A 25,514-nucleotide genomic window follows, 5' to 3' on the forward strand; every position below is an offset into this window, starting at 1 on the left:
CCCTAAATAGCTCCAGGCTAATTCCAGGATGGTTCCTTTCAAAGGGCACAGCCGATTTCCTTCCCCACCTTTGAAAACATTTCTACAGTGCCTCAGATCATTTTACTAATGTTACACTGTAAATTCAGCTTTACACCCAGTTGCTACTTTAACTTTTTTTTAAATTATGTATAATGACTTTCATTTGTTTTGCCCTCTTTCAAAGTCAGTTTCTTGCTACTACTTCTGCTCGTCTTACAAAAAGAAGGAAAGACTTAGTGTATGGAAGGTCCACTTGCCATGTAACTCCACTAATAAGACACACTTTTCTCACCCATTTTTCATCTGCTCCCAGCCATTATCGTAAGGAGAGAAGGTAAGTACAACATGCAGGACGTATCTGCTAGTTACCAAAACAGTGCAAAATCATTCCACATCAGAAAAAGGACATGGTAGTAAGGAAAAATATCTTGTGAACAAGTCAAAAAGCTTAAACATGGAAGAGAGACACCATGAACCCAAAGGTGCAGGTACACATTAATGGCAGATATCTAACAAATTTCTTTTACGTGATGGAAATCAATATGTAAGTAACTAAAATTCTTGAGCTACATATAATTAACTCACACAAGCACCCGAGACGATCTCTCCATATAATGGCAGGTTTCCATTTTTGTCCATAAACTTGTCTCGCACCAAGTCATTTACCTGCAAAATTAATACAAAATATAAATCTGTATAGAAACTTTTATTAATAAATAATAAAATGATTCCATTTATTCCACACCTGAACAACATTCCATGAATTTACATATAGTAAGTATTTTGTAGCAAAAATAGCATGTATACCAACAAAGCACTGATTTAGTTCTAAATTTTTTTATGTAATACTAGTTGTTATTGCTACATATCATCTACTTTCAAAACTAACATTTGTATTGTTAGCTGCAACAGGCAGCAGATATGCTTGCTGGTGCTGCACATTTTAGGCATTTTGACAAAGATAAACTCAGGCTGCAATGTTGCTCTTTGGCATGCCAGTGTAAAAGTGCGCACAGAACCAGCTATGTCAAAAATCCATGCAATATGCATGTTTGTTTATAGAATTTTTCCTTGTGTGAGAGACCACGTGTACAACATTCACGTATGCCAATTGTAGTTCTAGATTTGCATATTTTACTGTTTGTGCTGCTTCTGCATAACCTTTCATTGATTGTATCAATACCTGCTTGTACTGTGACATATTGTGAAAATCTGAACATTCACAAGTGCTGTGATAAACTTGTACTCTCATTGACAATTATAGGCTTAAACTTAACTGTGCTCTTTTCAAATTTTAGAGAACAATAGACCTATCATCCTTCAAAACAGTCGTTCTCTAATTCCATTGTACAATTATGTCAGAAACAGGTTAGTTCTAAAAATTTTCAAATGCTTACAAAACTATATTTTCATAAGTTATGTGCACAGGTGTTTTGGGTACATAATTTATTTCATAGCAAATCAGTGTTTGTCGTTCACAGTTCTGCCAAAGAATACATCACCCCCCAAATTTCACTGTATATCAACACAAATAAAAGTGGGTTTTAGAGAATTTTTGGAAGCTACCATTGTCCTTTGAATAATCTATGAGCAATCTGCAGTAAATCAGCATTAGTGATTTAGTTACTGTAGCAGATATTGTAACTAACATATTGTGTTACATCTAGTTTTCCCTTAAAGAGTAGCAGCCCTGTATACTACCTGCATTTATCGTTAAGGCAACTGTTAGCCTGATTAAGTTCTGTATTTTATTACATACATAGGGGTGGTACTGAGGTGAAGTCATTTTGCTTATTCCAGAATCTCTGTTCTGCCTTGTAATACACTGCACCAATCAAAATGCAGCCCCACTGTGAATGCTGTTCTCAAAGATGGGATGGATTGGTTGGCATTCATAAGCAGCTGGAAATCATCATGACTAGTGTCAAATGATTGGCAACTGCTGCAAATCGGTGTGTTGGAAGAGCTCCTGAGAATCACATACCTGTGCCCCAGTACTAGAGGAACCTTAAGTACTACCCTCTCCTGTAGATCCTGTCTTCTTTGCAGAAAGTGCAGTATCTGTCATTATTTGTCCACTTGACTGCAAATGGCATGTTAATGGTAGACCTAGGTATCTTGTACAGGGTGGATGGGGGCCAGGGAGGACTCAGAGTTTTGTACTAATCCCTCTAACCAACAAGTTTGAGGTGCTGTCTCTCACTGAAACTGAGCCAGTCGGACTCACTTTACCTGTGTTTATCTATTAACTATTAGCAGTTTAAACGTATGGTGAATGATGGTACCCCTTACAGAAATGGCAGAAAGGAACAGGAAAGGATGTCAGGTGCACCCATTATGTAAGCCTGGGGGCCTCATTCAACATGTTAAAGGGCTATTCCAATAGCCATTGAGGGAACAGGGTGAAACTCAGACTGTGGTACACACTGGAAAAAATTATGCCTGTCATCTGGGCTCTTAGGTCATACTTGGGACAGTTCAGCAACTGGTGGAGAAGATGAGAAGACCAGTTTTGTGCACTGAGTTTCAACGAAGCTCCCAATTTGCAGAACTGTCCCCAGAATTGACTGTAGCCCTTTAGTTCTGAGTCAAGTGGAAGGACTGAGCCAGAGATTTCAAAGATTCTGTGATAAGCTGTGCTGCAACTTTATGGTCCATAGTCTTGCGCCATAGGGTTGAGAAATGTAGCATTCCCCTAAAAGGGTCAGTTGTGGACAAGACATCACAGCTGCTATTTAGGTAGCTGACTGTGTATGAGGTGCACATAAAGGTTTTTTAGGTTAGGCGACTCTCCATCCAATTCTGATAACGATAGCTATAGGAAACCCCGAAGTATCAGTGTAAAATCAAAAGAAATGCCTCCCACATGCAAGACTATTAAAATTCCAATGGTAAACTGCTTAAGTGTTCGCAACAAAAAATATTAAAATTCTAATGGTAAACTGCTGAAGTGTTTGCAAAAAAGTACCAGAGTTTGAAGTGTGCTCATGAAAAGCACCAAAGCTCACATAACAGTATGTGCAGAAAGCTGGTTGAATCCTGAAAATTGACTGCAGTGAGATTTTTGGGGAAATTTTAAGTGTATATTGAAAGGGTGGGCAAATTGAAATGGAGTTGGTGCATTTGTTGCAGTACACAAGAAATGTAGACCCACTGAGATAGAAACTGAAGCTGCATGTGAGACTATCTTGGAATGACTCAGTATCAGGGCTGAACATAAAATGATAACTGGATCCTCCTATCACCCAGCAGACTCATCTCACGATGAAATCAAAAATGTTAAGAGAGAACCTCATTTCACCTGTATGTAAGTTCCCCAGTCATACTGTAATCATTGGTGGAGGCTTTTATTATCCGACAATTAATTGGAAAAATTACTGTTTTGTTAATGGCAGGCATGACAAGACATAATGTGAAACTTTACTAAATGCCCTCTCTGAAAACTGCCCAGAACATATAGTCAGGAACCCCACTCATGATGGAAATATATTGGATCTAATGGCAATAAACAGACCTGACCTCATTGAGGATGTTCACATTGAAACAGGTATTAGTGACAATCACGCAGCTTTGGCTGCAATGATTACCGAAGTACAAAGGACAACTAACACAAGCAGAAAGATATACATGTTCAGTAAACTAGGTAAAAAATCAGTAGTGTCATATCTCAATGAGAAACTTGAAACTTTCAGCAGGGGGCAGGAGCATGTGGAGGAACTATGCCTCGAATTTAAGCAAATAGTTGACCACACACTGGATAGATAGCTACCCAGTAGAACACTACATTCACTGTAAAGAAACAAAGATTACTGCACAAGAGGTGTAAGACAAAGATTAGGGCTACGGATACAGAAATGTTGAGTGAAATGCGTTTGGCTGTCAAGAAAACAATGCGTGATGCCTTCAATTACTACTGTAGCAGAATATTGTTAAATGATCTTTCACAGAATTCAAAGAAATTTTTGTCATGTGTAAAAAGCTGTTAGTGGTACTAAAGTTAGTGTCCAGTTCCTAGCGAATGAGACAGGAACTGAAATTGATGCTAACAAAGCAAAAGCTGAAATACTTAAATCCGTTTTCAAATGTTACTTTACAAGGGAAAACCCACAAGAATTGCCCCAATTTAATCCTCGTACCACTGAAAAGATGAATGACACTCACTGTTTGTGTTGTATATTAATGACCTTGCATATATGCCCTGTATAGGGGCATACAGTAAAACTGGCCATGCTTTTCCACCTGAGTTTTGCGGTAACTAAGCCAGTCCATTCCTGAACTAACTTAGTGAACCGCCATGTAGGAATTCTCCCTACCTGCTGTGTAGAGATGCTGTCATAGTTTCATGTCACCTTGCAGAGCCACTGGATTCTGAAAGTTTAATTCTACTGTCTATGTTTCACATAATGAAGGGGAGAAGTTTTTGGGCAAATAATTTTTACACAGGATGCCATTATGATACATTTATTTAAGAAACATCGTAAAATGAATTTCCTATTGACAACTGCCAACTATGATGCACAGTCTGTAACTTGAGCACGCAATTACTGTAAGATCTTACACCTTCGGTTATGCCAAAGTTATTCACCTATTTATTAATATCAATATTTCCTGGCATTCTAAAATTACTGATAGATGGTATTTATGACCCATAAATTCCTCCTAATGTCTGAGTGGCAAAAGGCAACTTTCATTAGCAAATATTCATTAATAACAATTGCTTCATTTGCACTGGAATAAATGTACTTTCCCTACGTATCTAATTTGCTGATGTCGAGCAATTTCTGCATTGGCACCTCATCCCACTGGTTCTGAAAGCACCAGATGGCCAACTGCCTCTGCTAGTCATCTTGGGAACCTACAGCTAACTCCTTGATCCGTACGTCGCGTATGTGAAATAGCAAAATTGGAAATAAAGTAAAATGCTCTTTCACCTGCAAATAAGGGATACTGTACAAAGGCCAACACCATGCCAGGGTCATTTCATGTCAATTACATAAATTTTTTCTCCACAAACATTGTTTCATAAAGAATATATTATGGGGAAATTCAAAATATGTTAACGCAAAACTGGTGTGAATTAACATTGTGAACATAGGAAATTCAACAGCAGTGATAAAAAATGTAAACAGTGGGCAATGCTAATTCTAGGAATGTAAAAGTGGGGTTATAGTGCACATATTTCAACCAATAGTAAAATTACATTGGTTCTTTTATAAACTGACATAGTCCCAAATTGAAGTATGCAGGCTTATAAATGTTCATATAATAATTTAATTATAACAATTATTAGTAAGTCAATATTCATGTAACAATTCATTACGTGTCTGCCTTACAGCTTCACCACCTGCGAATGCCGGATCTGCAGTGGAAAGCAGGAGTTCTCGAAATGTACCAACAACTTTATGAGAGCTTTTACCGACAGATATATCCCAACCAGCTCGTCCATAAACAGAACTTCCATGCTGCCCCTCCCTTGTTTCTCCAGTCCATTCCTCCCCCTCCCTCTTCCTATATATCTCTTTTTGTTCTACCCTCTCCACCCCTTTCATCTCATTGTTTTGCCACGGAGCCAGTCATCTGTCCCGAAGACCTGCCTCTTTCCCGCTACCCCCCTCCACACCTCCATCAGCTCTGGCAACTGCTTTCAATAATCAGTCTTGTCATGGCCATGGGAGAGCACATTTGGGTGTCCGTTTGGTTGTTTTGCTAAAGAAAAAACTAGCACTTGAAAGCTTGTGTTCGTGCCATTTCCTGTTATGAATCTCTGTGCTCCATGTGTTAGTCCACTGTAGGAGAGTGTGGGCTTTCCCTTATTTTACATATTGTTTCATCCAGGAATTTCCATTGCTAGAATTCATCATCATGTTCACATTACCAGTTTTGACAATCAAATGTCTAACTCAGGTGTCATCAATTGACTAACAGTTCCACCATTATCTACATAATTCCAGCCATGTACTTTGAACGTCATTTAGTTGTATAAAATACATCAACCGCTGATATCAGTAATAACAGCAATCTGAAGTTATTAAGTGGTCTTGACATAATATATTATTATTATATAGACTGGTTTCACTAGAAAAAGAACGAACGAACAATTCACTCAATACAAAAAACTACAATGTACTGAAGAGACTGTTTTCGATCAGTAGCTCCCAAAACTGGTTTCACTCAAAAGAAATGAATAAATAATAATCTGATCAATATCTAAAACTACAACTAACTGAATTGACTGTTCTCATTTGATTGTTCCCATAACTAGAAGGTAGTGGTGAGTGTGGAGCAAATTGATGACAAATGTGAGAATCGATTATGTACACCTAATTTTAAGTTAACAGTTACTCGTGAAGTGCAGTCCACAACCAGTTGTGCAGCAGGAAGAAAATTTGATAAATAAGACTGTTCGCATGTGGCATCAGACAAAGAATGAATCAATGATTGCCAGTTCTACAGCCAAACTTCCAGGGGCCAAATCAAGGAAGGTTTCACAAATTGAAGCAGCAGGTTGTTCAGTACCTAAAGGAGAAACATAATTACAGTTTCAAGGCAATAGGAATAAAGAGAAATTTTCGAATCACACGCATTGTGGAATTCAGAGCTAGTATGCGCTGTTGTCTGATGATGGCGAAGAGGATGATGCTTACAGTATGATGCAGAACACTACTAGCTCTGTGATGTCTTCTGACATTTGATAAAGAACTCCTCTGGTATCAGTACCGTATAATCCACCTGTGAAAACTCCATGACTGTTTACAACAGAGTGTGTCAACCTTTTTAGACGTAGACCAGATTGTAAATTTGGTGAACTGCTTCGAAACTCTGTAGGATTATGGACAAAGACAATGGTGGTTATTGTTGAAAGTTCGGGCTTCCATAGAGAATTAATGTGACAAGTGCACTGAGAACAGTGTACACATTACATCTTCAAAAGTTCATCATGATAATGTGCCCTATTTCATAACTCACATTACATATCACAGAAGTGAGTAAATGAAAATAGGGTATTTTCAAATGACACAGGCAACTTCTCAATGAAGTAGTAGATTTAACATGATATGTACAGTGAAGGAGAGGTAATTACAATGCTAAAACACACACACACACACACACACACACACACACACACACACACACAGATTAAATACACTTTTAATCTTTCACTTAACATACAAAGTATCAACAAATATTAACCGTAAGCTTGATGGCCTTCTCAGGAGCCACACCCATCAGCTGTGGAACCAGGCCCCTGTATAGACCAAAGAACCCCTCATGCCGAATAACCTTCCTGCAGCAGTCAAAGCTGTTCCTGTACATCAGCTCACCAATAAAGGACCCCGTGCGCTGGTTCTGCATTCGTGTCTTCACCAAGTCTATCGGATAGACTGCTGTAGCTCCAACAGCTGCCAGAAAAACCACATTGAATTTGTCAAGCTATCAACCATAAAGAGATTACTAACCTTAATTTACTACCAAAAGTTATGTCCATAAATTCTAAATATTACACGACAATGCAATAACAGTATGCTATAAAGAATGCAAATCCTTTCATGCGATTCTTTCTATGAAGAACTTGTTCAACATTTTACAAAATAGAAGTTTCAACTGTGATTCATAATAGTTAGCCACGAGTTCAACACACTGGAAGTACATAAAATAGTACTTCCACAGACAAAATAGGTACTAATGAAGCACAGAAAATATTAAAACTTGCTGAGAAATAACAATCAGATTTTCAGCTTGAAATATTAAATGACAGAAATGGAGATAAAGGAATATAAGTAAGCCTTGCAAGATGCCACTACAATAAATTGCATAGAAATTTCTAGTGAATGAGCACTATGGACAGTTAATGATTGGTAAATAAATTTTTTACTACGTGTGATAACTTTTCATGAAACCAGTGTTAACACCATGTTAACTGCAAGCTTACCTGACACAAACACTCAGTCACAAATAATGCTTTTTGGGACATGATCAATAACAAACTTCAGGAAACAAAGTGATAAAGCATGGAGTCATTCTAATATCCATATAACAGGATTTTATAAAAATACACTTCATGATGTACGAAGAACTATTGTTGTACCATACAGTTTCTCACGAAGATGTCAACTGCTACCATGTGCCTATGAGCAAAGTTCACAGTGCACAAGAATGACTCACGCAAAAATGCACCAAACATGTGATTTCCAATGTCTACCAAATGTGACTTACATACTGTAATTTACTATGTCTAATCAAATGATCAGTTCCACTTGCACAAACAATATTTCAGTAAATGACAAAGTCATCTCTAAAAATGTTGTGAAAAACCTGTCAATGCTGTATTCACAGGGCCTCATGAAGCTGAGTAGAGTGTGGTTAAAATTTTTCATCAGCTGACACTTCACATGCTAAAACCAAACCCAAGAATCTCATAATGACCTACTCAGTGAAGATGAGGATGGGCAAATGGACTTATCAGCAGGTATCGGGCACAGATGCCTTGATGCTTTCTTGAAATATCGTCTTCAGACAGGACAGATGTGAGTTGAATAGTAGGATACTTCTGTAAGTGAATAGCATTAGCTTGTCACAACAATTTATCATTAGTTAACAAAAAACCTACAATGCCAGTATAACACAAAAAAAAATAACAGTACATAAAATAAGAGAGGCAACTCACTTATAATAGACTGATGTGAGCCACATAGGCGAACATAACAGAAAATAGTATTCACACTAGCTTTCAAACTCTTGCATTTTGACACACACACACACACACACACACACACACACACACACACACACACACACACACACACACACACACACACACACAAATGCACTCCCATGGCTACAACACACATGAGTTTGCTATAGGTAAGTGGTTGTTATTCCCTTATTTTATGTATTGTTCCATCCAGGAATTTTCATCAAACTATAACAGAATAATCCCTTCAGTCACAAATAAAAGGTCCAGTCACATTAATGTGAGCACTGCCCACACTCCACATCAACTGGCAATAACCACTCACAGGTGACAGGTGACAGCACTAGGAGTGGAAAGCATACAGGCGAGACATGAAAAACAATGCAATCATTGTTGTAAAGTGGAAACAGAGCAATTTATCTGACATCCAAAAGGGCAAGATCACTGACTTTTTCGGGACAAGTGTGGAAGCATTTCTCAAATGGCTAAGTTTGTAAACTGTCCACGATCCACGCACCCTTGCCGACTGCTGTCCATGGACAACAGAAGGTGGAATTTGCACTCCAATACCGCAACTGCACGTCCAGTGAGTGGCAAAAGGTGGCCTTTTCAGATTAATCACGTTTTATGCTCCATCGGACAGATAGCCGTTGATGTGTACGGCATGAAATGTCTGAACACCTGGCAGCAATTGCTGGAAGAGTCCAGGCCGGAGGGCATTTCCTGGGTGATCTCATCATCCTGGATGGCACAATGGATCAACACATATATGCATCTATGCTAGGGGACCATGTCCACTTCTAAATGCTGTTTGTTTTTCCTCAGCACAATGACATCTACCAGCAAGACAATACAACACGACGCAGAGCTTGCAGTGTGCGCGCATGGTTCGAGGAGCATCAGTACGAGTTTACTGTGTACCCTGCTCACCGAACTTCCTGGATTTAAACCCAATCGAGAATCTGTGGGACCACGTCAAACAGGCTGTTCACGGCGTGGGTCCTCAACCAGAAACCTAGCAGAGCTATCTGTGGCGCACGAATTGGGGGTGGCTCCACACCCCTGTCGGTAACTTCCAGTGCTTCGCTGACACTCTTCCTGCACATCTCACAGTGGTCTGTGCTACAAAAGGTGGTTATTCAGGCATTTGACAGGTGGTCACATTAATGTGACTGGACAGGGTATTTGTGTTTTATCATATCACACAACATGGGTTCTATATCAGGTGTTGTTAGTGCCTGAAATGCACACTACAATACAAAAAGTAATGAATCTTTGTGACTTTAAGTGTCGGTTATCGCACAGACTCAATACTATCGTGTCAGTCAGGTGCAAGTAGAACTTGCACACTTAGGGTTCTGTACAAACGTAATTATGTATACAGACCATTCCTCCGGCCTGGGAGTTTTGCCTGTTATCGATATTGATACTGGAAAGTCAGTCACGGCAAAGCCGAGACTTTTGAGAATGTTTTAAGTTTAAAGTAGGATAACAAAAGAAGACACAAATATTTTCCAGTGTGATATAATTACAAATTAACAATTTTCAGATTTTTCCCTACAGTTGCACTGTGAAACCTTGCTTCTTGCCAAATTTCGTGAGTCTAAGTCAACAGGAAGTACCCTACAAATTTGATTAGTGAGTTTGTGAGTATCAAACTACGTGACATAAATGTCCATATTTTTTGATTGCATTGCATTAAGGGGCTCCGGAAAGGCTCAAAAATCATGAAAAGTTCAATTTTTACTTTTTTGCGTTTTCTGAATCTGCAGACTATTGCCTTTTAATAGATATATAATTTATTCAATTCCGAAGACTACAACTATTTTTAAATTTTTTTTGAAATGTGTTCTACATGGGTGTGACCCACTGTGGCGCTGTTAAACTGCTGTCAAATGGTGTTATTATTAACGTCTTGTGTTCATCAGGTACATTTTAGTGATGTGAGATAAAGTATGTGTTGTGGATAACCTGTGCTGGTTCAATATATATCACTGATGTGATTGTCGACTGTTTCACGTTTATTTACTCTGTCGTTATCTCGAAAATATTCGTAATTCATTCTGTTTCTCGAGTCTCTGTTTTGCTGAAGTATAATAATGAGTAAAAGTAAAGTTATTAGAAATCCTCTGAAGGCTTTTAAGAAAAGGAGAAATGTTGGAAAGCCAAAGGTATGAGTTATTACTGTAAACAATAAAGACGATAACCAAGTGAGTGAACCTAACCTCTCAAGTACACCTGCCCATAGCAGTCAAAGTGGGAAAGAAAATACTTCACAGAAGAAGCTTGGTTCAATGAGTGAAAACTATGAATGTTTTATGGGCGAATCGGATGTGAATGAAACATTTGATATGTCGGTTCTCAAAGGAATTTTTTCAAACTGTGTAAGATGTATTCATTGTAGTGAAGTTGGTCTGGAACACACTCCATAATAAAGCACGTAGGACTTGCTAGTGAAATACAACTGAAATGTGATAAGTGTTCATACATGACCACCTTTTGGAACAGTGTTGCAGTAACTGCAACTGAAGAAAATGGTAGCAAAATCTACGAACACAACAACGAGCGATGCTTGCTTTAGACAAGGAACGCCTTCGGGCTGCAGACACGGCTGTAAAGAGTCTATAAATACAAGCAAGAGTAAACAGGAGGAGGAACAAGAGGAAGCTGGAGGAGGAGTTTGCAGAGGATGAAGATAATCCATCCTATGGACCTGGAATGCACTAAAAAGTTAATCCAATCTTTGTCACTCGATTCCCAAAACTTTTATTTTCTCATACTAATTACATGTTTTCTAAGGATCTTCCAAACATATTTGTTTCAAACTTTCAGTAAATGTTACACAGTACCTTCTGCATAATTTAACACAGCCTTTTTCCAAAAAACTGTGTATTTTTGAATATATAAATAAAAAATTGCAAAAAAAGGTTGTGAATTTTCATTACAATTGAAAAAAATCATCTTTAATAACTGAACTAAAATTTTGTAAAATCCCTGTGTTAAGTTGTAGCCCATATTCCAATAAATAATCTGTAAAAAGTTCAACTTCCTACCTCAAATACTTTGTGAGGAAAGATGTAATTTATAAGCGTTATTTTAACATTGCAAGTATAGGGCGTTCTGGAGCCCCTTAAAAGCTTTAATTTTTTTACACCACCAAGGGACCACAGACCTTAGTATGTGATAAATTTCAACTTGATACATCTACCTGTTCTCGAGAAAAAGGTTTTTTAACAGACAGACAACAAAGTGACACAATAAGGGTTCCGTTTTTACCAGTAGAGTTATGGAACCCTAAATGGTACGAACATCAATGGAATTTGGAAGGGTATTGCTCACAAGAAAATTGTATTACAATTAAAAACATTGTCACTCACCACCACCAACGGATCCGAGTGTAAACCTGTAGACGCTTTCAAGAATTTGGATGAAGATGCCTCTCTCCTCTGGTGACTGCAAGGAAAAGGAAGACGTCAGACTTATTAATAAACTCGATAAAGATTGTCCACTTCTAGTACCACACATTTCATGCCACTGCCCACTAACAGCTAAAAAAATAATGGTGAACAAGTTTTTGTTCATATTTACAGCTGTGTAGGGACAAAATATTGCAGCAACATGAAAGCTTACAGTTAGCGATTTTTTTTTCTTTTTTCCTTTTTCTGTGAATGGGAAAAGCTCCCAAACCTTACGCGTGCAGCCTGCGGACCTGTAATACACACCCGGCAATCCCGTCCTTCCTCTGTGCGGCAAGGCTAAAGCGGAACTCTCCCGCGCTCACTTCCCGCCTTAGGAACCTACATTCATCACTCGTGAAGCCTTTAATGCACAATACAGTCAGAAAACAGGTTAAGGGAAAGAAAGCAAATGTGACACACGGCCGGGTCAAGATTCACACAGGATCAGAGCTCACTAGTGCCGCAGTGCTGACAGGGATGCTGCCTCTCTCTCTTTCTTTGAACATCTCCCTCTTTCCTCCTCTCTCCCCAGAGTGGGTCATTGCAGCAGCATCAGCAGTATCCAACTCACCGACACAGCCTTGATCTCAGCCAGCCGTTTTGTGATTTGCTTGAAATACTGTTCGGGAGCTATCGCCTGCAGGTCGTTGTACACGATCCTCCTGAAAATTAAGATTGGTAGCGCAAAAACTGAATTAGCCAGGTCTTCTCTCTCCGCTGCAGTCAAAAGTTAATAAAGAATAGGATATTAAAAGAAACTGAGCTTGCAATGTACGAGCGAGAAATAATAGGGGAATAGCAAAAGGTGACCATATTTACAAGAATATAATTCGGTCATCTGCCAGATCGAATGCTCTACTGATAACTATAATACACAATTACCTTATACATATATGAAAGTGGATGCTGAATTTTTTTTTTTTTTTTTATTTTTTTTTTTTTTTTTTTTGCTGGTCAAGAAATACAGACACTTTTGCAGATATAGTACAAGCAATCATCAGTGGTGCCATTTCAGAACAGAGAAACTGATTAATTATGTCCAGTTATCTGTATTTTGATGCAATGTCTGAATTCGAGAAGTTATTTCTCTGTATTTCATTGCATTTTGAACGTGCACACAAAAGTAAAAGCAAAAAATTTATATGTAAATAAAGTCATATCTAATTGTACCTATTATCTTACCTTTATTGAGCTTTGTGTAGCTACTTTTGCTATAGTTCATATATTAACCATTTGTCGGTAAACATAACATCCTGAAAAGCAAAATTATTACTAACTTATAATAAATTATTTCTGAATTTAGACAGCGTGAGCACACCGCACACAGTATCTCCTATCTCTTCACTCCTCTTCCAAGTGTTTCTAAATTCTGGGAACTGTGTCTAAAAACAAGCTTTAAATATTACAAGGTTTGTGGGAAAACTAAATGCATACAGCATGAAAACACAGTTAAATTATTACTTAAAATTCTGAGTTGTTTAGGATATGCAAAATAAAACAAATATTACACAAGCAAGTAACGTACTTTACTTCTAAGTCTGAAAACAAAGCCATGTTACCAATGCTTAAAATAACTAGAGTATTACTTCCAAAATGTTCTCACCTGCTATATTTCTGTTCATAAGTTGACGAGCACAAGGGTTAATAAACGGAAAATATTGAAGTTCACCAGTATTTTTCTTTGAAGTGCAGTACAATCCCACAAAAAAACTTTTGTTTTATTAGCCATGGTATTTTATCCAGCATCCACTAAATTAATTCCGAAATAGTCAACAAAAAGACTACACAACCCAAAATCTCTTAATGTCCCGTAACGACTACTATAACACCAATTCTGTGCACATTTATTTGTGTGGCATTCCCTACAATCACACAGATTTATATTCGTGTAAATATGGCAACAGACAAGCAGTGAAGGAATAACAGATTCAAACTACAGTATTGTAAGTAAAATTCATGTTCAAAGAGGTTTCATTTATTGTTCTTCCAACAGTATAGTTAATAAATTAAGAAGTAGGATGCGCGGAAGAAGAGATAAGAATATAATAATAATCACCCAAACCATTGACGATGCTCCTCCCACTCCCCAGGTCTTGCTGGCAAATAACTGATTTTCCAAGTAAGCAAGAAACAAAGAAAATGAACGACCCTTTGTTAGTCGAAGAGACACATTCTCTCATAAATGTTCAAAATTAAACAAAGGAAAGTAATAACTCTGTTTTTATATTCTTTTCTTTAACCTCATGCCATCGGCCAGGAAAAAGCAAAACTGGTTATCACAAGGCACATGGGGTGAAAACTGTTCTAAAGGATGCTTGGAAGCGTGTATCACATTTCAGTATATAACCTGCTTTAGCATGAATTTTTCTTGAATGCAGACAACATGTTAACACTACTTATGAACTTGAGAGAACATAATCAGTTACTACAAACACACCGTAAAAAGCGCAATATCTAATCATTATTTGGCAAACTTGCAAAAAGCTACGATATACTGGTGAAAATAACTTACCCTGTTTGATGGAGGAGATCACAAAGCAAGAACAGGATGTCAACTTCAAGCGGTGTTATCTGAGACATCATTTGGGCAGAATGCAGAAACTCCTCTGCAACAGTAATGAAACAAAGGAGTAGTTAACTACTTACAAAGGTTACACCACATAAAAGGGCAGTCGTGGTCATAATAATGTTAGGTAACACATATATTGGTGAATTATTAGGGAGAGATTGAGTTTGAGGTGAAAATTGTTTCTGATAGCTAAATACATCCTTTGCCAACTTTACAAAATCTCAGTTTTGAAAAATATTATATTATGCCACTTGCTTGTGGCTATTGGCATCTACTAACTGAAGAAAGAAAGAGGAGAGAGAAAGCTGTATTTAAAAGCTCTTATGAATTATTAATGTTTGGTCTAGCGTTGAAACTAATATTCTAAACATTTATGCAAGGAAGAGAAACAGTGTAACTGTACTAAAACCTAACGGTGAGAAGTCATAGTTAGCAGAGGGAGCAAGGCTAACACAAGACGTGTTCAAAAAGTAACGTAGCTTTGTCAGGAAGAAATATATTTATAGATTTGGAGGTACAGAACCCTAATTCCCTTCAAAGTAGTTTCCTTGGTAATGCACAAACTTCTCCCAGAACTCCTCCCTTTATTGGCAACACTTATGGAAATTGTCTTTTCGAATAGTGATCAACTGGGTCTTCACATTCTGCAGGGTATCTTCTCCTGATGCAAATTGTGTTCCTCACAGAGGCACTTTCAGCTCGGAAAATAGACAAAAATCACACAGAGCCGTCTTGAGAACGTAGGGAGCCTGATTAATCAAGGAAACATTGTGTATGGCAAAGAAATTCTGAATCAGATGTGCAGAATGGGAGGCTGTGTTATCGTGATGAAGCTGCCAAGTTTTTTCTGCCGACAAATCTTGACTTTTGTGCTCACCATCGTGAAGATGATGAAGGATCTAGTTTGGCCTTATGGTGCATAGTTATGTTCCACCATCCTGGCCTTGACAATGCTGCGGACTTACTGTGTGTTTTTTTTTTTTTTTTTTTTTTAAAAAATCTCTGTGATGTTGGTTATATCCACTGCAATAACTGCACCTCTGCTTCTGGGTGGTACCCATAAACTTACATTTCATCACCTGACATTGTGGTGTTACAAGTGTTGGGATTATTTTTTACTTTGTCCATTATGTGATACACAGGTTTCAGATGGCATTGCTTCTCCTACATTGTCAGCAGTTTCGATACGAATTTTGTGGACACACTCCTCATTCGCAAATTGTCGGTCAAAACTGAAGCTACCGACGCAACACTTACCCCTATCTCCTCTGTTAAGTTCTCACACTGCGACACAATGGCCATTCGTCATCAAATTGCACACTTACTTAATAACATTGTTATTTACACTTGGTGTGGGTCTGCCTGAATGCGGTTCATTGTCCACTGCTGTTTAGCCATGTAGTGCCACTCCTTTATCCACACGTTGCTCATACCATCGTTCCCAAAAGCCTGTTGGATCTTGGAAATGGTTTCCACTCTGGTATCACCATGTTTTTGCCAAAATTTGAGGCAATATTGTTGCTCAATTTGTTCCATCATGCTACCACTTACTGGAATCTGAATAGGCGATCACTACATGCCGTCTCTCATAGGCTGACTACCAGTGACTGACACTTTCTGCTGGCAAGAAGATTTAGCACCTGCACACTAATGTCCTGCCCCACATTTCCACTGAGAAAGTCTCCTACATTTCACTGGTTTACACCAGAAAGAACTACGATCAATACTTTTTTAATACACCTCGGGAAAGGTATTACACACTTTCTTTTTTTGCAAGCAGAACTGTTTAAATCACAGTGAGAAGTGATATGTATCTACATTATTTGTTAGGGATAAGGGTTTGCAACTGTTTCTGGTCAATAGAAAAATGTATAACACAGCAAATGGCAACCATTAACTGTCACGAATAGTACACATTGCTCATATCTCGAAATATGCAAGTGCGCAGTATGTGTGTACAGTAATGTTACAGCATTAAACTGTGTTCAAAGAGATACTGAAACTGATGGTCTACAAAAAATTGAGAATTATTAGTGAATTTTTGTCTATTTGAGCAGCACATTGAAGACGAGGGAAACTTTTTCTCATACTGAGGCGTTGGAGGAATAGGTGTTAAAACACTGTAGAGTATTACCCCACTTCAGCACAAGGCAGACAGCCCATCAGCATGCAGTAAGACAGACGACTGTACGGAACATTCTCCACAACAACACTTACTGCGACTATCTGTATCACTGACAATGTATGCACGCCTTATTAGCTACAGATTTGCCTCTGCATCGGCTGTTTGGTTGCTGGTTTATCACATAAACCACTACCGTGCTGGTGTTTCTGATGTCTGTCCTATTCACAGATGAGACTGGCTGTATGAGGGGTGATATTGTCACCCTTCACAACATCCACCTGTGGGCTATGGAGAATCCCTGTTGTACGATGGGAGCGAAGCTGGTCCAGCCTGGACGTGTGCATCATTGACGATTGATGACTGCATCGTGGGACCAGCCATTCTTCCACGATGCCTGCACTTTTTGTGGGTGATCCTACCTCCCCTGCTGGAAGACGTGCCTCTGGTGACACAAATGGTAATGTGACTACTAAGTGATGGTACTCAAGCTCACTTCCACATTCCCATGTGGAGGCAACTAGAGAACATCTAACCCTGCCGATAGATCAGACACGGTAATCCAGTTCCGAGAGTGCACGGTGAGCAGTCACACTGAGGGATTAATGAAAGGATTGACGGATAATTTCTCTCTCTTTCAACTTTTACATTTCACGCATCTGGAACTGTGTCTCCATGTTAGAACTATGGCTGAGCCTCAGCTGGTGCAGCACCGGATGCTGCCAGAGAAGCAGCTACCCCACACTCAGTTCATGTGGGCTTTCACAGCAAACGCTGGTGACCGTAGGGTGCTTTTATGTCCGTACTGCTAATCAAGGGGCATACCAAGTGCCCCTTGACTAGCCAATAGAAGGGCCAGAAATGGTCACTTGGGGGTCACGGAGGTAACTGGCGAGAGTGCTTCAGTACCACTGGGTCAATCTCTTGCCCGTCAGCTCCCCTGCTGACTGGACGTGTTTTCTGGCTCCTCCACTTTTTCAGGCAATACATCCCTTTGCCTGTGACAGCCCTCTGATGCTGCAGAATGCAACACATCTGTGCCCCTTAGAGAATAGGTTTGGGGTCAATAAAACTCCACTTCTGAAGCCGCAAACCGTCTGGATCTGAATTTCTGCAAAGATTATCCTGACAACCCTATCGTGATGTAGGTTAAGATCCCAGGTATCACACACTGCAGCCATTCATCCTGGTGGGCCCTCACTTGCGAGTAATGGGAAAAAGTAAAATAAAAATCCATAATTTTGTGTGTCACTCAATATTATTAAAAATGTTGCATTACATGGTCTGATTGTGTGGTGTAATGGACAGAATGACAGCTTCACATGTAGGAGGCTGTGGGTTCGAATCTTGTCAAGTGCATTAGGCTTTTCTTTTTCTTTTTCTTTTTAAATCTCTATTGAAATGATTTTGATCATTATCTTTATTCAATTAATTGGTTCGGATCTAATTTTTTAATTCCATTCCTTTGTCACATAATTTTAACTACCATATGAAATTTTGATTAATTTCATTTTTCTTTATATCATTCTTTTTTCTTTCAGAATTTTTGTGACTATAAGTTTAACTATATTTATCTATTATAATATTCAATTACTTCAAAAATTCAATCTATCAGTTAAAAAACAAAAGAAGAAATAATCCATTTATATTTGTGCAATGGTGTAAAAAGTATGTTTTTGTTAGCAGATGTGCAATTTTTTTACATGGCAATGTCATACAAATATTTAAAACATAACCTAAATACTCATTACACTACAGAAAAAATAATACAGATGAAAAAGGAAATGAAAGACGGGTTTCTAAACAAAAACAAAATTCAAACAAAATGAGAAATAGATATAATGAACACAATAATGTGGACGAAAAAAATAGGGTAATGAAACAAAAGGAATTCAACTGAAATTAATACATAAAACTAATTAAAAACACATGAACAAAGATTTCAAGTAGAAAAAGAATGATATAAAGAAAAATGAAACAAATAGTCAAGTTCATATGGGGTTTAAAATTATGTGATAAAGGAATGGAATTACAGAATTACATTACATCAATTCTGGAAGACGAAATCTCGCAGCTAGAACTGCGTTTTCAAAATCAATTTTGGGGTATATACGAGCTGTGATCAAGAAGTGTTTTCCTTGAAGATGTTTGTTTTTTTTCCCATCAACATCAACTTTGTCCCCTTCAAAGTAAACCCCCTCAGATATAATACACTTGTGACAGTGCTTTTTCCACCCTTAGAAGCACTTCTGGAACTCACTTTTTGTTGTGGTGTTCAGATGCTTCCACGATTCTGTTTTTATCTGATCAATGGTGGCAAAACAATGTCATTTCATGATTCTCTTCAGCCTCAGGAATAGAAAGACGTAGAACGTGGCCATGCCCAGCGAATATGGTGGACAATACAACATAACGGTTTTGTTTTTTGTCAAAAAACCACAAACAAGAACTGAGGCGCAAGAGGGAGCATTATTGTGATGCAATTTCCACTAGTGATTTTTCCACAGTTCTGGTCATTTTCTTTGGATTGCTTCAAGCAAACGGCACATAACTTCCAAGTAAAATTCCTAATTGTGTGACTGTAAGGCAAGAACTAATGATGCTCTATCCTATTGTAATTGAAGAAAACAATAAGAAGAACCTGCACATCTTGTTGGCTTTTTTTTTTTTTTTTTAAACTGCTCGTCAGGCAGTTTCCATTGGACAGTTGGGCCCTGGTTTCAACATCATACCCATATACCCATATTTCATCACCTGTTATAACAATCTTTTATTCTCATTACTTGATCACTCCTTGTACAAGACCAACCAGAAGTAGTACTGTGGAATTTGTTTCGCAAAAAGCAAATCTGCATGCCCAATATAAAAGTAATGTGTGAATGAATTCATAATGAAACAAATGTAGGCATACACACTTCAAATTACTGTTGATGTTCTGAGTAGCAGTTGGTCTATTAGCTACAACTACGGTTGCAAAAACAGCAGCTCCGTACCTTTTGTTACCTCCACATTGCGGTGTCCACCTGTCGCATTGAGATATATGCGCTTGATAAGTTCCATATTGTTTAACAGAGAATTGAAAGCCATGAAGAACGGGAAGCTAACTCGGTGACCACCACTGCCACCACCTGCAGCCTACAAACAGAGCAAAACAACAATCAATAACACTTTCTTCAAAATCTAGATAACGCTGCTATTAACATTTTGAGGTCTGTGTGGCTAAGATTGTTCAGCCAGCTGATACAGCACATTTTTCACAGTTTTTCTGAGCTTGGTATAGGAGGTTCTACTGTAAAGAATTTAGATCAATTTATTGCATTTGAAAGACGGGTCTTTTTTTCTAAAAAAAAAAAAAAAAAAAAGGGTTAGACTTATATCAATGACAATTTTTTTTATCTATTGAAATGAAAATGTGTTTTCGAAAACAAATTTTTTTCCATCTTAATTTCTCTAACAGAGATAAGATTAGAATTTGTTGGTACTAAACGTTTGGAAATATGGTTTTCTTCATTGTAAATCATTTAGTTATATTTGCTTTAGTGTGAGAAATTTTGATGCTTTCTGGAAAACAAAGCCCTATATCACAGTTTTCACAACAGTATCTGGTATCTCTCTTTGCCACTTTGCCAGAAATTTTGTGGCTTCTTTCTGCACAGACCATACATCATCTCCTCTGGGCTCATTTTGACTTTTCTGAAGCTGGAATCGATCTACAAAAGCATCTTTCACTGAGTCTATTTATAGGTGAATTGTTTTTGGATGGAAGCTGATTCAAGAAGGCTACCTTCCTCCACCAAAGCCTCTGAAAATTCATTAATTAACTATTAGCAGGCCTCCACCTTTTATGTAAAACATACGAATTTGCAAGCACCATCTTGGGAGGGGGGGTGGGGGTAATCTTTCTTCCACCACTTTATTGTAATCCAAACTGCAATCAGCTTTCATCTTCCCAATAAATCCTAGCTTCGTTCTGACATTGACACTTTACGCTGACATTTTATGTTTTATTATAAAAATAAGTACATCCCTAGTGACCTTCCATTTCACAAACAGCAAATGGGCTCGTCTATAAAACGAGTTCTTTTTTTTACAGTCTCCGGGCCACTAGATCTGTAGCTACCCTTTTCTATTTTTCATTATGTACTCACTGCCTTAGTTTTGTTTTTCCATTAATGATCGAGAAGATCCAGGCCAATGTAGCCTTTATTATAGAAACTTTCACAGAGACAGTTACCACATGCAAAATGATGTTATTAGCATTTGCCTGACTACCAGAATATATTTCACATTTTTAAAGGTACCTAATTCCACTTTTATGTAACATAAAAAAATTTATGCCATATTTGGTAGGCTTATTTTTCATGTAGACCTTGAAATCCACTCTGCCATGAAAAGGCAAATTCCTTCATCTATAGTGTGATTTTCTGCTCGTTTGTATGCTCTTTCAATTTGTGTAACGAATATACTGAAGATGTTCTCACCTCGTGAGTGGGATCATGCCTACCTTAATTTTTAAAAAAATAAAAGTAGTATTATCTGTGAGACTTAAAATTCACAGGATTGACAGAAAACAATCGATTGGTGAATTTTCCTGCAAAGGAGATTTGCAGTATGGAATTTGTGGACCAATAGGTGGTCAATTTCAGTTTTCTAACTAGGAATTATGTAAAGCCACACCAAAAAAGTTAAACACTTTACCAAGTTTCACAGTACCCCACTTATGGCAAACTGATTACCACTTGAGGTTTGCTGTTGTATTTAGCTTGTTAATAGTTATTATGTCATAGCAATTTGTCTCTCATTTTACCATCTTCAGCAGTTTTCACGAAAAAAGTAGGAAAACAATCAAACAGAGAAAAGTTCTGGTCAGTCTGAATGTGAATTCTGCACAATGCTTCAAGAACTTGAAGCTGTGGAGCAGTAGTGTCATCATCTGTCCACCCGCCAGTTGAAAGAGGCACACTGATAGATTGTGACGGGGGGATTTCTGATACAGTATCAATATAATCAGTTTCATCTTGAGGGCTCGCTGACACTTCATCATCAGATATGTCTTCTCCTTAGCATGAATCATAAAAATTAGCTTTCTGCTGTGCAACAGATGACACATGCACCTACAGAAAAAATTCAACAAAACAAGTAATTTACCATCACAGATTACAAAACTAGAACTTTGTTTATCACATTCTGAATCACTATTGTTAAAAACAAAACACTCTCATCATCAAGTAAGGTCACTTTAAAGACAAATACAAAGTGTGAAGTCAACAACACAGACAATATTCGAGATCCAATGCTCCACGTGTGACCTTGTGAAGTGCTGCACCTGGCAATGAGATGAATCTAACCGCCGCAAAGTAAGTAACACTCCTTTCCCAAATTTTCCTGAACATTTTTGTACTTCATTCTTTCATCAATCAACCGAAGTATTTCTTCTGTTACCCACGGTTTTTTTGCAGTTACCTTCTATGTACCTATGTTTTTCTTTCCAACTTCTGTGATTGCCATTTTTAGAGATGTCCATATCTCTTCAACTGTACTGCCTACTGAGCTATTCCTCATTGCTGTATCTACAGCCTTTGAGAACTTAAAGCGCACCTTTTCATTCTTTAGTACTTCCGTATCCCACTTCTTTGCTTATTGATTCTTCCTTACTAGTCTCTTAAAACTTCTACATACTCTTCATCACTACTGAATTGTGATCTGAGTCTTTATCTACTCCTGGGTAAGCCTTGCAATCCAGTACCTGATTTCAGAATCTTTGCCTTACCTTGATATAATCTAACTGAAACCTTCCCATATCACCTGGCCTTCTCCAAGTGTACCACCTCCTCTTGTGATTCTTCAACAGAGTATTCGCTATTACTAGCTGAAATTTATGCAGAACTCAACCTTTCTTCTCTTTCATTCCCTGTACCAAGCCAATATTCTCCTGTAACCTTTCCTTCTACTCCTTCCCCTACAACAGCATTCCAGTCTCCCATGACTATTAGAAAATTATCTCCCTTTACATACTGTGTTACCCTTTCAATATCCTCATACACTTTCTCTACCTCTTGATCTTCAGTTTGCAATGTTGGCATGTATACCTGAACTATTGTTGTCTGAGTTGGTTTGCTGTCGAATTTGATAAGAACAACCCTACTGCTGAACTGTTCAAAATAACACACTCTCTGCCTTACCTTCCTATTCATAACGAATCCTACTCCCGTTATACAATTATCTGCTGCTGCTGATATTACGCTATACTCATCCGACCAGAAATCCTCGTCTTATTTCCATTTCACTTCACTGAGCCCTACTACATCTAGAGTGAGCCTTTGCATTTCCTTTTCAGATTTTCTTGCTTGCCTACCACATTCAAGCTTCTGACATTCAACGCCCTCTCATTGAGTATTCAATCTTTTTCTCATGATCACCTCCCCCTTGGCAGACTCCTCTCAGAGATCCAGGTGGGGGGCTATTCCAGAATCTTTTGCCAATGGAGAGATAATTACAACGCTTTTTCAGTTACAGGCCACATGTCCTGCAGATACACATTATGTGTCTTTCACGCAGTGGTTTCCATTGGCTTCCGCATCCTCATGGTGTTGATCATTGCCGATTTTTCCACCTTTAAGGGCAGATTCCTACTCCAAGGACAAGAGTGTGCCCTGAACCTGTGTCTGCTCCTCTGCCCTCTCTGAAAGGACCATTGGCAGAATGAGGGTAACTTTTTATGCTGGAAGTCTTTGGCTGCCAATGCTGATTATTAATCAAAATTTAAGCTGTGGGAGATTTTGAACATGGGAGAGATGATGTTTTGATTACTAATCAAAGACACTACCCCTAGATCACGGGTGCAGAGCCTACTGCCCCCAAACCCTCAACTGAGCAGTTTCCACCCCCTCTGCCCTATAACCTCCTTCCAATTCATGTCCCTTCACCCTCATTGTGTGCTGCTTTCTGCTAACACACCCATCAGTTTCTCCCCCATAATTTTTGATGTTCCAACCGAGACCTTCCATTGTTTAAAATTCCTCTCAGCTTTACTATGCTCTTTAGGAGTCACAATCACAACAACCCCCCCCCCCCCCCCCCCCAAAAAAAACTGTTCTACATCTCTCGAGTTCAAAGAGTTCACAAATGATTCAATTCAAGAGTGCTACTATGATAAGTAACCAGAGTATTATAAATAAATGATATCTAAAATTTTCAATTAGAAGCACTACACAGTCTTTTTGGAAGCATCATAGCAACATGGGAAAAGCATCATGGCATCTTGGGAAAACAAAAGCTTACTTACTGCAACAAGATTCGCCCGAACTTCTCTAGTTAATAAATGGCTTTTAATGTTGATCATTATATCCTGGAAATCAAGTGCAGAGATAAATCCAGTTCCATTCTTGTCATACCGACGGAATGCTTCTACTGCATACTCTTCATGGAAGTCCTGACAAACAAATCAAACAACAAGTGTTATAGCACAATATTTAAATTTAGAAAGATGCAGGAAGAAGTGAGAAACAGTTTGCATGAAAAATTTTGTCAATGCTGGACACCACTGACAGTTAATTCACAATGTGTCATAAAAATATATAGATATGATAATGGGTAGTACTGGTGGAACAAAAATAATTCAAGGAAACTATCATGGCAGGAAGTGAAACAGACCATAAAAAATGACAGAGGCAATGATAAAGCTGGCAGGGCGATTCGGATTGCATATCAACAGTTTGAAGACCAAAGTAATGAAAACAGGAGAACACAGAGCCCACAGTAAATCTATAGTCCAATTAAAATTATTTGATAGTTGACATCTATCACTTGCCATTACAGTGTTGCTACATTGGCTGCCAGCTACCATTTCATTATAGGCAACATACAGAAACATGGAGGGTCACTTCACAAATGCTGTTAATTTGTAATGCACAGCAGTGTTGGAATATACCGCTGCGAGGTATGATGGAAATGCACGGTCCTCTGTACGCAGCTAATTTTAAGTTACTGAACTGCAGATGGCGATGCGATGCATTTTGAATTTAAATTGGCATCCTAACCTAACCACAACCTCAATATGTGCAATGTACCCAAGAAAATGGTAGTAATTGATCCGCAGAATAACTAAAATTACGATCTCTTTGCTAATGGCAACTAAAGATAATCTCTATGAGCAAACTCAAGACAGAAAAAATTTAGTTTCAGCGCTAAAAGCAAACTGTAATTTCTCACTGTCATTCACTGGTTAGCTGAAACTATCCTCACAATGGATACATGAGCTACTGTGTTACCAATCAGTGAGCAGTCCTCGTTAGCACTTGGTTGCAAACTGTAGGCAACACAGGCAGATTTCAAGTGATAAAAGTATGGTAGGAGAAATAATTAAAGCAAATAAAAATGTCAATATGATGATGAAAATGACAGGAAAGCATCAGAAATAAAAAATTACATTTAAAACAATTAAATGAAAAATTGAAAACCATACCCTGGATACAAGAAACCAAAACAGATCTAGCAAATGCACAAATAAATTCTTCAGAAGTTATAAACAGAAATGTATACAGGCAAAAAATCAATAGTTGGAAAGTACAACCCGAGAATGAAGTTTGCAAGAGACAGGGGACAAAATGGACAGAGGAAAGAAAGAGAATTCATGGGGAAAGAGTGAGAGAA

At 38.2% G+C, this 25,514-nt stretch overlaps 1 protein-coding gene across 3 annotated transcripts in view; it reads right to left on the reverse strand.

Annotated features, from left to right (window-relative positions):
• The window catches only part of LOC124719123 (calcium-binding mitochondrial carrier protein Aralar1), a 615,804-nt gene that overhangs the window by 58,246 nt on the left and 532,044 nt on the right, over positions 1-25,514 (reverse strand). For all 3 annotated transcript variants that reach the window (XM_047244818.1, XM_047244817.1, XM_047244816.1), the window contains exons 6-12: positions 24,148-24,294; positions 19,856-19,997; positions 14,684-14,777; positions 12,743-12,833; positions 12,091-12,166; positions 7,213-7,421; positions 607-687 (exon numbers count right to left, since the gene is read on the reverse strand). In XM_047244818.1, coding sequence (XP_047100774.1) covers positions 607-687; positions 7,213-7,421; positions 12,091-12,166; positions 12,743-12,833; positions 14,684-14,777; positions 19,856-19,997; positions 24,148-24,294 — 840 coding nt within the window. The remainder of the gene's footprint in view (positions 1-606; positions 688-7,212; positions 7,422-12,090; positions 12,167-12,742; positions 12,834-14,683; positions 14,778-19,855; positions 19,998-24,147; positions 24,295-25,514) is intronic.

Source organism: Schistocerca piceifrons, chromosome 10 (assembly GCF_021461385.2).
Source record: "Schistocerca piceifrons isolate TAMUIC-IGC-003096 chromosome 10, iqSchPice1.1, whole genome shotgun sequence".
In the NCBI taxonomy this organism is placed as follows: domain Eukaryota; kingdom Metazoa; phylum Arthropoda; class Insecta; order Orthoptera; family Acrididae; genus Schistocerca; species Schistocerca piceifrons.